General features: G+C 38.6%; 1 protein-coding gene across 1 annotated transcript in view; it reads right to left on the minus strand.

Annotated features, from left to right (window-relative positions):
- Positions 1-14,082, minus strand: part of DNAH11 (dynein axonemal heavy chain 11) — a 344,761-nt gene that overhangs the window by 267,990 nt on the left and 62,689 nt on the right. The window contains exons 19-23 of the mRNA XM_070470248.1: positions 11,438-11,554; positions 11,242-11,328; positions 4,811-4,969; positions 3,560-3,643; positions 2,017-2,175 (exon numbers count right to left, since the gene is read on the minus strand). Coding sequence (XP_070326349.1) covers positions 2,017-2,175; positions 3,560-3,643; positions 4,811-4,969; positions 11,242-11,328; positions 11,438-11,554 — 606 coding nt within the window. The remainder of the gene's footprint in view (positions 1-2,016; positions 2,176-3,559; positions 3,644-4,810; positions 4,970-11,241; positions 11,329-11,437; positions 11,555-14,082) is intronic.

The raw sequence follows: 14,082 nt of genomic DNA on the forward strand, positions 1-14,082 counted from the left end.
CTGACCCCACTACATGGTTTCCATTCCTGCTCCTCCTATGAACATCCAATCCCTCCCTCCTGGAAGCTGAAGTCTTCTCTGGCTCTGCCCAGTCTGTAACACTGCTGATCACCATCTGCCTCTTTGCACAAGATGACTAAACAGCCCTGTGTGTCCAGGACTGGGTGCTTCCTTGGCTAAAACCTAAGAAGTCCTGAGCAAACCAGATGAGTTAGTTACTTCTGCATCATGTTTGACCTCCCTCTAGAGCTCACGGGAGTCAGGTCTGTCTTACAGGAGGAACGAGCAGGGATGTGTAACAGGGTCCCCTGATTAGCTGCATGGTTTGTGCAGTCAATATGGATAACTGGAAGTGAATAGGTGACAACTGGGAGATGGATCTAGTCGCTGCTCTGATGCCCCAGAGCAGCCTAGAGGAAGATGCCTTTTTATAAATTGTCTGCCAGAGAAGACATCTTTTTCTAGCTTGCAGAAAGGCACAGTACAGGTAAGAGCCTGTGGTGAGGAGAAAGTTCACTAGAGGAAATGTGAGGAGGGTGTGGGGAGAAGGGACATACAGTCTACATGCCATGTTGGGAGACTCAATAAAGATTTTCTGAAAGAACACGGTAATCAACTATGAAGTCTAAATATGCAATGTCTAAAAGATTCTCTGGAAAGTACTATAATAACAACAGCTTCAGGAACCATTCACTGAGGATTTGCTACATGCTAAGTCTATATGAATCTCATCTCCTGTGTGTTCACCAAGTCCGCACAGGAGTGCTATAGCATTACTTGTATCTGCATGGAAGGGGCAACTGAGGTACAGAGAGCAAGTAACTTGCCCAGGATCCCAGAGATGTGTTAGGGTTGGACCAACAAAGCCTAGGCTGTCCCCACTTCATGAGGCTGAGCCTCTCCTCAACTTCCCCACTCTGCAAACTTCAAATCATGAGAGCCTTTTTTCACAACGTGTGCCTAGCAGAAAACAAGCACATCAGGCTGCCTGTAATATATTCTAAATTCATGAAGGTCACCTTCCCCGGAAAATAAAATGTAAGGTTGGTATATTTGCTCTTAAAAAGACTTAGAAGGGGAAGAAAACATAATCTCAAGTGGCATGAACACATGAGAAATAATTCTATATTTTGCAATAAAATCAAGACCATCAAAAGACCATCAAAACAAAACACGACACTATTAATAAATGAATTGTGGGGGGGGATCACTATTTCCAAATTCTCTGTCCTCCTAAATTCACTTCTGCGCTCTTTCATCCTCTCCACTAAATATAAGAATTTTTGCAGCCATGTCATGCTCTATAAAATGCCTTCACATTATCTTACTTGACTCTTACAAGATACACATGATATGTAAGAATAGATAGCATCTGTCTCATTTTATTAATAAAGAGTAAAACCCAATACAAAAAGGTTAAGTGTATTGTGTGAGGTCATACAGCCAGTAAGAGATAAAAGTGGTGGTGGGGGGAGGGGGGTGTCTTAGCTACTTCTGTCTGCTTTTAACGAAACACCATAGACTAGGGGGATTAAGCAACAAACATTTATTTCTCACAGTTCTAGAGGCTACAAGTCCAGGATCAGGGTGCCAGCTTCACTGGGTTCTTGGTGAAGGCCTCCTTCTTAGTTAACAGACATCTGTCTTGTTTTCACATGGTAGAGAGTAGAAAGTTCTGAGGCCTTTTTCCCCTTACAAAAGTACTGACCTCATTCGAGTTCTACCCTCATGACCTAGTCATCTCCCAAGTATTCCATCTCCAAATACGTCCCACCGGGGATTCAGGTTTCAACACACAAACTGGGCAGGTGCAGGGGAATGACACGTTTAGTCTATAGCAGCAGAGGCTAAAACGAGGAACTCTGCATGTCCAGACCTTTGTCACGTCTCAAGGGGACTGACCTCCTGCAACTGATCAGAGACCTTTTCCCAAATCCCACGTCATCCCAGATGAATGATATGAACCAAGGAATAACATCACAAAAACATTCAGTTAATGAGACCCAGGACACTGACCCCAGTGGCCGTCATCAGCTGGTGCCAATGCCTGTCCCTGAGGGCAGGACTCTGCAGCTCGGCAACGGCTCTCAGGGAGGCCATCGTGTCCTTCACTGCGCCTTCCAGGCCCGAGTAGGCATCCCACACGCGGACCTCCTTATCCAGAGACCAGATTTCCTGAAGGAAAGTGAGAAAACAACCCAGCTCCTACATATAGGAAAATATAGCTTATAATCTGCCTCCTATGAAAAATTACGTGTACTTTTTCCTGGATTAGGGAGAGAGTAAATGTGTTTAAGCTCAGAGATTAAGGACTAAAGCCAGAGAAAAAAAAAAATATCCACTCTCTCATGTACTAGTCCACTATGTACAAGACACCTAGATACACTGGTTTCTTATTCACAGGCTCTAATTGGATGTCCCATGAGGAAATCCACAGGTCATTAAATGCAGTGAAATATAGAGTCTACAGGGCATGTGAATGAACAGAGTTTCCTCTTGAAACAGAAACATGCAGAAAACTGAGATTGTTACTGGATTGCTAAGACCTTCCTCCAAAGACCTGACTTGTTTAAACAACTTTAAGATATGTCAAATAGGGCCCTTGACTTGACTGTCTTCTTGGCTCATGGAACAATATCAGCAATTTTGAATGAGAAAACCCAAAACAAAGTAACAATTTCAGCACAAAAGGACAGTGCTACTTGTTTTAGAGGAAAAAAAGCAAAAGAGTTTCAGCTGAGAGTGGGGTTTAAACGGTAACTCTGCCGTGAGACCGTCCAATGGTAAAGGACACAGGCAGGAAACAGCACAGAAGAGGAGTACAGTGACCCGTGACATCCAGAAGAATGACGGGGTAGTTTAGTTAGGGCTCTTGGACCAGGAGAAAATGGGAGAAAAAGATGGGAAGAGCTGGATGGACTGAGTTTGGGCAAGGACACTCTGGGGCAAGAAGAGAGCAAAAGGCCCAGCCTCTCACTGCTATGCATTTGGCTTTATCCAAAGAGGCTTTACTTTCTTTAGAGGGCATAGGGCAGTGGGGATTAGATACCAAAACACAATATTCAAAGAAGCTGAATTCTGTTGTATTGAGCCCCGCTGTGATATCAGAGTAGGCAGTAAGAGTAAAGATCATAATATTTTATATATTTCCACAGGTTACCCCAGCGAGCTGCCCCAAAGCCCACAATCAAAAGGTACCTTTGAAGATACAATATACTTCCAGTTGCTAAGGAAAGAATTCAACAGTTTCATACGCCTAACCCCTCAGCCCTGCTCTTCACCTCTTTTTCACTCTAGACAGCCACAGAGAGTGCCTGAGTATAGCTGCTGCTCATCAATTCATTAGCCCTAATATGCTTTTATCCACTCATTCACAGAAAGGCAGGCTTGATTACAAGTGCAACTGGCTGACAGTGGGAAAAAAATTCCTGTCTCAAATCATCCTGTTTGAAGTAAATAAGGACATGCGGCCCAACACAGCAGATTCTAGCTTAGGGAAGATGGAAGGAGGTGGTGCAGAGGAAGATAAATCGCCATCACAGACAGTTATGGAACTTGCCTTGGCAAACCTTCTGAGTTCCACTTCCATCTGCTCCACATTAATCTGTCTCCACTGGGTTTTAGTCCAATTATCAATGCTTCTCTGAAAACGCACAAGCAGATAAAAGTGTCAACAACATTTGGTGAAAGCCAGTCTCCACAGCAAAATATATAAACTGATGATACACAGCAACTCCATCATCCAGGGGAAAGTCAATTACTTAAGTATTAACTGCACCTGTCAAAGCTTCCCTAAAACCAAAACAAAAAAGTTATCAGAACATGTCAAACTTAAGGCTAAAACATTGTGATACATTAATTTCTAGAAGCAATGGCAAATTCCATCCACATACCATCATTATCACTTAATCCTGAATAGTTTGAATGAATTGATAAATAATGCTACCATTAAATATCATATTTTTATAATTCTACATATAAGATTAGCTTTTAGAAGAAAACCTTCACCCATTATAGCCAAAACTCTCGTGAGTTTCTTGTAAATGTCTTTCTATATGGCTTTCAACTAACTTCAAAGGAAATCATGTATTACACATATTGCAATAATGCCTAGTTCCCTAGAACTTATTTTTATATTTAAGTTTGTAACTCAACTGCTGCTGCTAAGTGGCTTCAGTTGTGTCCGACTCTGTGCAACCCCATAGATGGCAGCCGACCAGGCTCCCCCATCCCTGGGATTCTCCAGGCAAGAACACTGGAGAGGGTTGCCATTTCCTTCTCCAGTGCATGAAAGTGAAAAGTGAAAGTGAAGTCGCTCAGTCGTGTCTGACTCTTAGTGACTCCATGGACTGCAGCCCACCAGGCTCCTCCGTCCATGGGATTTTCCAGGCAAGAGTACTGGAGTGGGGTGCCATTGCCTTCTCCGGTAACTTAACTAGCAATATACAAATTATTTTTAGCCAGGCCTGTTTATATATGCATAGCATGGGTGTATATGTGAGTTTGTATGCAGAGATGACCATACGTGTGCAATATGTATTAATTTTTATTTATATACTATAAAACTCTCTAGAAGGGTTTGAGACTCATACGAAGTTTCATTGAGAACTGAAAACAAAATCCACTAATAATTCAGAGAAGGATCTTCAACTAACACGTTATAGGAACTCCAATTCTGGGGCAAAAGTTTAACAATCACATATTTTAAGATATTATAAAATTATGCAGACACTAAAAATTGCATATTTATACAAAAGAAATACTAAAAGAAAAAAAAAGACATGCATGCTTTCAACAAGCAGTGTCTTACTCTAACATAAATAATGACATCCCAGAGCCCCTTGAGCAATTTTATCTCTTTGCGACACTGCTTCATTTGTTTGTACTCTGGAAGAGCCACTTCAAAAAGATGAGTAGATTCCTGCATTTGCAGCATCTCTTCTTCTAATGCCTCAAGCTCTTGATTTGCCTGAGGAGAAAGCAGAAACACAAACACGCTTCATATCCAACAAGCTGCCAGAGAAGAGAAGCCACAGTGTTCTGGTTCCATTAACATTTACAACTTCGATTTTTAAAAGAAAGAGAAATCTGAAGTATAATTATTGGTAAAATGTAGAAGGCTTTAGATAAGCAAACTCACAGCTACTCAAAATGTTAGAGTAGACTCTCAGTAAACACAATAATAGTATCAATACCCTCCCCATATACAATTTCAGCAGAATATGCTCTGGTATCAAATTGCTATGAATACAAATTTTCCTCTTGATTTTCCTCATACAGCTGGGGACTTTTCTGGGGAGCAAAAGAGGAGGTGCAAGAAGATCCCACTGAAGTATAAATCACTTAAAAATAAAAAAAACCTTCAAATTTAAAAAATTTCCTAGAGATTATCAACACACAAAATATTCCCAGGTGGCGTTAGAGGTAAGGAACCTGCCTGCCAATGCAGGAGACATAAGACACAGGTTCCATCCTTGGCTTGGGAAGATCCCCTGGAGGAGGGCATGGCAACCCACTCCAGTATTCCTGCCTGGAGAAGCCCATGGACGGAGGAGCCTGGCGGGCTGCAGTCCATCGGGTCACAGAGTTGGACATGACTGATGAAGACAGAGCACACACATGAAAAAATTCACCATATGATCATATTTGGCTGCCCTTGCCGTCTCATCAGTGTACAACAGTTTACGTTTTACACCAAATATGAGCTGACTCTCTTCTTTCTTGATAAGCCAATTTTTTTTTTAATAAGCCAATTCTTAATTTTAGTTTCTATTAACATACAGGTGTCTTAATATGGTCAAGTGCAAAGACTACAAAAGAGCTTGCATGCAGGAAAAGCTGGAAACCCAAGGTCCTCTCCCATCCTTCTGGAGGCGGCTTCTCTAGTTCTCAGTTCTCCGCACAAGTTGCTGCTTATTGATTTTTCAAGTTTGGACATTACAGACTTACTGGGTTTGCAAACAAAGGACGTAACTTTGCTTTTCCACTTTCTATTTGCTCTCAACCTTCTCTCAATATCCAACAATTCTATTACTTTAGGTCTTTTGAGTTTCTTAACTTTAAATACCCAGTTAATCATTTAACAACTTTCAAGTCTCCTAATTTCTTGCAACACAAATTAGAATATTAGCACTCTAACATTCTTTCATGATGTAAATTGTTTCATTTTTACATGTTATACCTTTATAAACATTAACTGCAATTCTCTTAGTATTACAAATGTTAAAAAAATTCTATACACATAAAAAGGAGTGTGGCTATGAGCATACACACCATCCAGCTTAGGAAATACTTTTTACTAATAACTTTTAATGACCTTCTTAATTTTATCCTTCTCTTTCCCACTATAAACAAAATCACTAAATTTTTATTTAATATCACTGATTTTATATTTTCATTACAGGTGTTTGCACTGCAAATGCTAAACTCTTAGAATTTATGGCTTGAAATTTATCTGAACACTATATATTAAGAATTTTAATATATTTTATTTTTGAGGTACTTCTACATATTCATGAAAAGTATATATTAAGTTCACTTCTACCACTTTATGGCACTACCCAGTGTGAATACTCTACAATTAATTTATTCTACTGCTGGTAGTTATTTCTGTATTTCACCATGAATGAATGTTAAATGACACCTAAAGATCTTTTGGCATTTCTTAAGATGGCTATATGACTTTTCTCTTAATCTTTTAATATGATGAATTAATTTTCTAATGTTAACCATTTTCCTGGAATGAACCCAACCAATTTATATGGATTTGATTAGGTTTTGTTTAGTTCCTTTGTATCTACGTGTACAGAAAAAAGAACAGCTTATAATTTTTCATTTCTCGTACTGTCCTTTCACAAAAATAAGACATGCTTCATAAATCAATTTTTGAGTGTTCATTCTTCTTGTGGGCTCTGGAAGCATATGAATGAGGTTTATTTCCAGAAAGCTCCTTGAATTAACCTATAAACCCATCAGGGCCTGCTATTCTGTTTTAAACTAATGGTTTATATTTTTATTTTCCTACTGGGTAATTTTTCATAATTATAAGACTATTCAGGTATGTTATTTCTTGAGATAGTTTTAGTAAGTTAGGTTTTTCCAAAAATGTATCCATTTTGCTTAAATTTTTATTAATTATATTTGATGATCTTTTGGATTTCTGCTCTTTATGTACTGCTGGTTCCCTATTTATTCCTAGGATTTCTGGTTTTTTTTTTTTCCCTTTATTACTTCCATCTGGGATTTGTCAATATAATTAGTCTTTTCTGAGGATCAATTTTGGCTTTGTTTGTCCTCTCTTTTCCTGAAGTCATTTCAGCGATTTGTTGATGGTTGATGCATTCTGCTTTTGTTTACCTTAAATATACTCTTGTTACTGAAATTTAATTTTACACAGGAGAACTGGGAAAAAATCATCTATCTCCCAGCTTCCATTTTTGCTGGTGACAAATATGCTCTTACTTCAGGTATCACTTCTAACAGATAATCTGTCTTTTCTATCTGGAAGCTTTAAAGGTTTTCTCTTTGCCATGGGTACTCTGTAGTTCATTGTGATGTGTCGAGATGTTGCCTTCGTAGTTAACCTTTATCAGTGAATATCCTCAGTTGATTCATGCTTTGACCAGTTCTAAAAAAAAAAACTCAGCTACTGTATCTCCACTGCTTGTCTAATAGTCTGCTTATTCTCTCTTCCAGGAAGTCTGAGTAGAAGAGTTAGCATCATTCTAACTTCTTACTCTGTATCTCTTCATCTCTTCTGTGTTTTTTTATCTCCTTTCACTTATATGCTATCTTCTAAGTGATTCCTTCCAATGTCATTTGCATTTCACTAATCCTCTTTTCAATTTAACTAGTTCTTTCACCACTACTGAGTTGTGTCTTTTAAACTAATTTTATTTTTCATTTCCATAAGCCCCTGGTCCTTTTTCAAACTCAGCTGATCATTTTTGATAGTCTCAAAACTAAGAACTTGCTTATTTTTTTTTTCAATATTACCTTTTATTCCCTTAATAAATGGTGTGTGTGTGTGTGTGTGTGTGTGTCTGCACCACACGTGGGATCTTCGTTCCCTGACCAGGGATCAAAACAAGGCCCCGTGCAGTGGAAGAACAGTCTTAACCACTGGACCACCAGAGTAATCCCAATAAATGTTTTCTAATATCTGACATTTTATATGTGTCTATATCTGTGGTTTGCTCTTTCTGTTGGCCCTGATGCATGATCATGTGTTTATTTTACTGTAAACACAAATTTAACTAAATGTAATCTGTTGGGCCCCTGAAGAGATTAGAATAAGATCACTTTATTCTCCTCTATCTAGAGATCATCTGGATTTGCTTCTATTGTGTGCTAAGAACTATTGAAACCATTTCAGTTTCCTGACCTGGAAATTCCTTAACCATAAGGGTAGTACAAAATTGAACCACAACTCTTGGGAGAACAGTCTCATGTTTACCAATTTCCAGAGGATCCTTTTCTCCATTTTTTCACCCTGATCTGAGCAAAGACTGTCATCTCAAAGGCTCCCTGCAGGCTGCAGATTTTCCCAGCCCACCCTCTCATTAAGGGTGAAAGTGAAAGTCGCTCATTTGTGTCCGACTGTTTGTAACCCCGTTGACTATATAGTTCTCCAGGCCAGAATATACTGGAGTGGGTAGCCTTTTTCCTTCTCTAGGGGATCTTCCTAACCCAGAAATGGAACCCAGGTCTCCCACATTGCAGGTGGATTCTTTACCAGCTGAGCCACTGGGGAAGCCCTCTTAAAAGGATCTCCTCCTTCACCCTGAGAGGGCTAATCACAAAGTTCTAGACTTCTGGTACTTTGACTTGCTCCTATAACAGCACAGGCTTTTATGTTTCCCTCTGCTTTCCATCCTGGTTTCAGCTACTCTATTTTCCTGCCCTTTAAAGATTTCTCTTGTTTTCTTGAGAACTCAGCAATACATTTAGAATTATGTATTTATGGACATGTTTCAAAATCTGTTTTACAAAGGAGGGATTTTTGAAATGGCTAGTCAACCACATTCCCCAGAGTCAACAGCCATTTTATTTATTTTTAATTATTTTCCCATCAGTTATACTAATTATTCCTAGAAATATAAATCTAATTATTTTAATCCAATTGTTCACTGTATCTTTGGCTATGGAGAAAGAATAGAACATAATATAAATTTCCCAGTAATTGGTTATAAAAGGAGAGATATACCACACCACTCCCCTTGTTCCTGGTGGGTCAATGGTTTCCATCTTTTGGAGTGAAGTGCCTTGGGTACTGGGACCTACCATGTCAGTCCAGAACAAGCATATACATGACTTGGGTTGAAGCTAGTTACATAAACATAAGACACACTTGCTGAACAAACACACAAGAAAATCACTTCAAGATAAAGCAACTGAGTCCTTCTATATTCAAAACTTTGTATAAATCCTCAACATATTCTGTAGGTGCAAAGTTAAATATCTGACTTTTAAATATGTAACTATATGGTGTTATAGTATAGCAAGAAAACGGTAAGGCTCAATAAATGATAACTGCAGGAAATGTTTACACACAGCGTATTAGTCAAGGAAAAACGTCTCCCCATCCAATCTGTTCAGACCACCTGCAATGTATATATAATCTTAAAAAAAAAAAAACAGTATTATCATATTCTAACCTACTCCCTTTTCAGTGAATATATTAACCACTTTCCCTCAGCCAAGTGAAAGAAAAGACCTCATGCTATAGAATGGTGTTCAATGAATGGTTGAAAGCAGTTAAAAATTCAAATCAAAATTTGGAAAGAGAAATAAAAAACTGCGTCAGCTTCAAGCTTTACAACAGTCTAAGGAGTATTTTTTGGCCATCTGATGCAAAGAACTGACTCATTGGAAAAGACCCTAATGCTGGGAAAGATAGAAGGCAGAAGGGGACAATAGAGGACTAAAGAGATGACATCACTGACTCAATGGACATAAATGTAAGCAAACTTCGGGAGATGGTGAAGGACAGGGAAGCCTGGCGTGCTGCAGTCCATGGGGTCACAGAAAATCAGACATGGCTGAGCGACTGAACAACAAAAGGAGTAAAGACTATCTCCAGCATGAAGTCAAGTCAGGATGGCAGCCTACAGGGACCCAGAAAAACTCCCGGTCCCTGAATCTAAGCTTCAAAGTCATAGGGCGGAGAGAGAGGTGGGAGGAGGGACCGGGATGGGGAATACATGTAAATCCATGGCTAATTCATTTCAATGTATGACAAAAACCACTGCAATGATGTAAAGTAATTAGCCTCCAACTAATAAAAATAAATGGAAAAAAAAAAAAAAACCAAAGTCATCAGCCAGGCTGCTAGGTTAAGAATTCTTAGAGAAACAAAGATATAAGTTTTCTAATAAAATTTTAAAATGTTTTTCAAGTCTCATGAATTATGCACCATTTTGGATTATCTGCCTGTTATATACATTCTTATAATCAATCATGATAAAGTAGCTCATTATGAACTAGGTTTGAATGACTCAATAATATTTGTACACAGAATTAAGTTATGGGTATTCACTTGAAAGGCCCTAAAACACTAGCCACCTCCAGAAAACCACATAACATATATTTGGGGAGTGAGCACAGGGACATATATAGTGTGCAGTTGGGAATGAGACTGAGGACATGTAATCAAGCCTAAAGAAGAAAGTACAGAATGAGACAATAGACATAAATCAGAGTGGGTGAAAAGAGTAAGTTATGGACTTTCCTCACTATGATTAAGAATTACAAACCAAGTATCACATAGGAAACAGTACAATGGTCAATGTTTCTCATTTTTTAAAAAAATAAACAGCTAAAATTTTAACACTGATTCTGTCACTGTGTTATCTCCAACAAGTGACTTAATTATACATGATTATATCTTCATCTGAAAAAAAAAGAATAGAAGCTATATCATAGGGATATTGCAAGAACTGAAATAAATAACGTATGTAACATGCTGAACAAAGTTCTTGACATATAAAGTGTTTAAAAAATAATAGTAGTTGTTAGTTTCATTAGTATGAGTACTTTGATGATAACAGCATTCTGGGGAGACATGATTTAAATCACAATATACTTTACTTGGTGAAAATGGTTTATAACTGGGTTTTATAGAGCTAATTCTCAACCCATAACTAATTGCAAAACTAAGGAAAAGTATAGCAGTATCTCAGAGTCCAAATTTCTTTTTTAAAATAGCTATTATAACACACAAGATCACTGCAATCACATTACCTTATCGAGTACTGTATATGGATTTTCTGCATTAAAACGAAGGGGCGCATAGAATCTGAATCTCTCTCTGAACTCTGCCTGCTTCTCCTGATGAAGGCAGAAAAAAACAAAGTGAATCTCAAACAGCTTCAACCAGACTTATAAAACCTTTCTTAAACAAACAACAACAACGAAACAACTTTGTTAGCTAGCTTACATCAAACAAAACACATGCTTTCCTTATAAGAGTGACTTCTGCATTTTGGAGAGGTGAGACTTCATGTCTGACAGTTGCTGCAATCTTTTTGGTAGTTTCCCATCTTTCAGGTAATTCCTGCAAAAACAAAGGTGCAAATGGGAAATCACTGCAGCACCTAAAACCAACCAACTCCAAGGGATTAAATTATCCTAATCTTTCTCCGCTAACCCATGGCATCCTTCCATTCCTGTGTAAGAGAAGGAGTTTATACCCCAAAGATTAAAGTGACTAAAAGGCTCAGAACCAGGCTGAATCCCAGGCTGATACATTGGCACATCTGGAGTCACATCTTCCAAGCACAAACCAGGCTGTTTTCTGAGACTGACCTCAGCATAAATCAAAATGTTTTCAAAATAAACACAAATTACCAAATTATTTTGCTACTGAGGGGACAAAATTAAGTGCTCTGGAAATGACTCGGCTGATCTAACACCTAGAAATGGAGCCATGTTTAGCCAGGGGAAAAAAAGATGTTTTGGATCTGGTGGGGCAGAGATGAAAATATCAATCAGTCTTGTCCTTCGTTTTCCTCTGACTCCCAAAGCTGTGTTTGTACTTGCTCTGGATGGAGAGTTTCAATGTTTGGGTTAATTCTAAATGACTAGGATTTTCAAAGTAAGAGGCGGCAAAGGGAAGGGAGGGTTAATTCCTACTTGATGGAGGACAAAGCAGTTGTGAATTGTTCAGGTAGCAACTTAACTCTGCTGTCCTGACTACAGTGCAAACCGCAACAGCAACTTACTTCCTTTGAAGAGCCCTTCTGTGTAACTGCTGTTGAAAAGCATTGCTTGTGTCCAGACTAAGAAAGCATTGTTTGTCTGGGTCATCTCCCAGGACACTGAAATTGTTTTGTCACACAAAACCACCCACGGTGATGGGACTCTACTTGCGTATCTGAAGTACAAAAATCAAAGGTTTTAAAGACTATTTTGTAACCTTTGATAAATATTTGATAAATGATTTAGTAACTGTCAATTATGAAAAGTGCACTGTGCTAAGTATAAATTGTATCTGAGTGGTGGTGGAGGGCTACAAAGAAAAAAAAAGCTTTAGACTGATACTCTTATATCATTTATCAGTGTGAAGGAAAGACGCACAAAATAACTTTTTTCATGACAAAATGTGTTAACTTCGATCAGGAGGTGTTATGAAATTAAAATGCAACAAGGTGTCATGACAGAAACACCCAACCAGGCCAGGAGCTAAGAGACTTGGGCTCTAAAGCTGCCTGTTTTTCACCTTGTTTTTCCATCCTTCTCAACAAAATTCTGCATCCTCATCTGTACATAGTCTCACTTTGCAATTCCAACTGACCCCACAGAACCTGCAAGTTTCATGGAGTCCCTTCAGGTCCATGGGAGAGGAGACATGAAGAGGTCTCACCGGTGAGCTCAGGTTCCCTAACCTTCTTCAACTACACCAGACCTGCTGCTATCTGCTTTATATTTGGGGATGCCAAAGAGGCTTCCACTTGATACAAAGGAAACTGTCATTGAAAACCAATAGATTAGATGACCTCCAAAGTCTAGCTGATACTGGTTCACTCGAGGAGGAGACACTGCATCAGAGGCTCACAGCAATGAGTGGATTTCAACAGGGAGAGATGAGGGTGAGATCCCTCAATATCTTGTAAGATTTCCAATGCAGAATGGAATAAGAGTGTGGGCTCTGGAAACAGGACAGGATTCTGAGGCTAGGGGCAGTCAATGAAGGTTTCTTAACAGGGAAGGGGCTTAATAAAATCTATAGATTACAGGTGTAATCTAGCTTCAGAACATACTGTAGATAGAATGTGAGGACACAGCCATGCCCAGGGGTTTTAAGCATTAAACTGAGCACAGGCAAGTTTGGGGAAATGTTATGACTGCAAACGGTTATGAAGGTGAAAAAGTAACTCTCACAAATGGCTTAAATTAAAACAGATCTGGTACACTGTTATCCTCCACAAGCAACTTGAACTGCCTATAAATCTTGTATTTTCCCCTGATCAGCATGAATTACCAGCACCGATACACACACATGTCAGCTAAAGGTGGGGTTCACTTTTGAAATCTTGAAAAGCTTTGCATTTCCAATATTGCCAAAACTGTAAGTAGTGAGTCAAACTTATTTTTATAGAAGTAAAGCAGAATACATTTGCTTTTATTCATCTTGGAAATGTAAGAGTCCATTAGAAAGCATGTAAGCTAAAAAAAACGCATAAAAGAATTTTAAAGCTTTCACCGGACCACAGCACTAAAATTAAATATATGAACCCTCATTTCATAAAAAAACAGAACTAAGTGACTTGATCAAACATGTCTCCATCACCACTTATACTTTTCCTCATTAACTTACTGTTGATCAATGTATATAAGGTGTCATATGTGTCAGGAAAATTTGTCAAAGACTTAAAAATGACAACAGAAATGACTGGGACCTAGCAAAAAAGTGTGAGCCAAACTTTTATAATACAAATTCTGGAGGCCATGACCCAAATCCCCCTATCAGTTGCTTCTATTACGGCTGGTTCCTCTATATGACATCTTTTCAGGTTCAAGATCTGACTCAAAGAATATGCCAATTTTCCTAAAAACAAACACTTACAGTGTGTTCTATCATAA

This window comes from Odocoileus virginianus, chromosome 1, assembly GCF_023699985.2.
Source record: "Odocoileus virginianus isolate 20LAN1187 ecotype Illinois chromosome 1, Ovbor_1.2, whole genome shotgun sequence".
Classification (NCBI taxonomy): domain Eukaryota; kingdom Metazoa; phylum Chordata; class Mammalia; order Artiodactyla; family Cervidae; genus Odocoileus; species Odocoileus virginianus.